Source organism: Halyomorpha halys, unplaced genomic scaffold (genome assembly GCF_000696795.3).
Source record: "Halyomorpha halys isolate HHAL.00 unplaced genomic scaffold, Hhal_1.1 Scaffold1169.1, whole genome shotgun sequence".
In the NCBI taxonomy this organism is placed as follows: domain Eukaryota; kingdom Metazoa; phylum Arthropoda; class Insecta; order Hemiptera; family Pentatomidae; genus Halyomorpha; species Halyomorpha halys.
Window position 1 is genome coordinate 153,915 of NW_027116596.1, and position 2,085 is coordinate 155,999.

Sequence of the window (2,085 nt, forward strand, 5' to 3'; positions counted from 1 at the left end):
TCTCTCTCTCTCTCTCTCTCTCTCTCTCTCTCTCTCTCTCTCTCTTTCAATGAATTTTATTAATTTTGAATATCTACAGCAGAAAAGCCCTCAGATTATTATAAAACTTCAGATACCTACTGTGGGGTCAATAAATATCAAGTTTTGTGGTACTTTCTTAGAGGTATTATATGCATATAAATGATGCTTGTTCATTTAAAAGTTTATTTATGCTATGAAAATATGAACTACTATTTCATTATGTTTTGTGCATCATCCTTTAAGCTGTGATACCATGTAATTCCTGAAAAAAATCTTTAAACCATTTTAAAAAAATAAAAATTAATGCCTCATCCTAGAGACATTCTGAAAGCATTCCTGAAGTCATCCTACAAAATAATGGTTAAGATGAAATGTCTCTAGAATGATGTATTGATTTCTTAAAGTATTAATGTCCTATTTTTTATTTTTTCAGAGTTATTATCTCTGACTGATGAACTATCAATTATTAAGTAATTACAAAACCACTTTATTGGTACAGAATTGAATTATGGGGAACAGCAAACAAGTCAAATACAAGAAAAATTCAATGCAAAGTACCTGAAAAAATTATCGACACCCTTTTTTAATTTTTCTAATGAGACATTACTCATTGACCTTAAAATTCTTTTCATGAGAGCGACTGCCACAGACTATTTCAATAATTTCCACAACCGACTTACTCTAATTTCAAGCTATTGACTGAAGGACTATCTACTGCTACTGACCTTTACAATCTACCCATAAGACTATTGAGGTGCTCTACAACAGACTTATTGCACTCATCTTATTTATTTTCTACTTCATTCAAAAGTACATTTTTTTGTTTTCTCTCCCCCATGCTATTATGTTTGCTCATTGCATAAGCATATTACGAAATCCAACATTGCCAAAATAAGTGTATTTGCCAAGTAAATAAAGTATGTTTCGCTATAAAATAGATTTTAATTTATTAATTTTGGTTTTTATTTTCTCTATTCTTAAAGGCCAAAATAAAGTTTCTCATTGGAAGGAAATGCCTACTCCTGGTATAGGACGAGGTGGTTTACAATGTCCACCTGGCCGTGCCAACCCTACAATGAAACCTGAACAACCCTTATGGCCCCATCATCCAAGGTTTGTAGTTTCTAAATATGCAACTTTAACATAGGTCAGTAGAAAAAATATATTAGTAATTATATTGAAAATATTTGGCAAACAGAACTGTGATTATATTTAAACAACTTCAGCTTTCTTAGATATCTGTGTGTGATAATGGAATGTTAGACATTTCTTGATATTTGATTTAATTATTAAATTTTAACATATGTTGTAGTGTATACTTATTAGCTGAAACCATTAAAAATCTATCTAAGATATCCATATTACAAAATTTATTTAATCTTAGAAATGAACGTGGATGGGAAGGAGGAATGGATAGTGGTCCATGGGGAGATGAAAAACCGACTCCTACTGCTGCTCCTTGGATGGACCAAGGCCTAGCTCCTTCATCATGGCAAGGTGGACCGAAACATAAACCAGCATGGGATGGGTCTGATTTAGATCCCACATCTTGGGTTCACTCAAAGCAGGTTTGTTTTATTTTTTTACTTATTACCTTCTTTTTTTAAAATTTGTATTGATCATGTTAACTAATAAAATTATTTGATGGTAAAATACCTGATGGTCTTGGATCTTTAACTGCTTCAGTGATCCTGATTAAATACAGAAATAGGTACACCAGTTGATGATGCCTTATAGAGAAAAAGATAATAATTTGGTGTGGTGATTATGCAGCATAACATTATTTTTATTCATTTGTTTCAGGAATTTATACCCTTTTTTTTATCCTTTCATTATGTTATCAGAACAACGTTTTGGGCTCTTCTGCCCATTATCAAGTTCTTACTATTAATTTGTGGAAATATATCGTCTTAATTGAAACAATTTGTTTTTTATATATTTCAAACTGAATATATAAATCCTTTTTTTAAAATTATTTTATCCTTATTTTTTTCTTTTTCATTTGTGTTGTTTCCGAATTTTTTTCTCTTTAAAATAGTATTTTTTTCCTTGTGCCCATATATA

General features: G+C 30.6%; 1 protein-coding gene across 5 annotated transcripts in view; it reads left to right on the forward strand.

Moving 5' to 3' along the window:
* The window catches only part of gw (trinucleotide repeat containing adaptor protein gawky), a 50,830-nt gene that overhangs the window by 31,769 nt on the left and 16,976 nt on the right, over positions 1 to 2,085 (forward strand). For all 5 annotated transcript variants that reach the window (XM_014433201.3, XM_014433200.3, XM_067053321.1 and 2 more), the window contains 2 exons: positions 1,005 to 1,134; positions 1,406 to 1,589. In XM_014433201.3, coding sequence (XP_014288687.1) covers positions 1,005 to 1,134; positions 1,406 to 1,589 — 314 coding nt within the window. The remainder of the gene's footprint in view (positions 1 to 1,004; positions 1,135 to 1,405; positions 1,590 to 2,085) is intronic.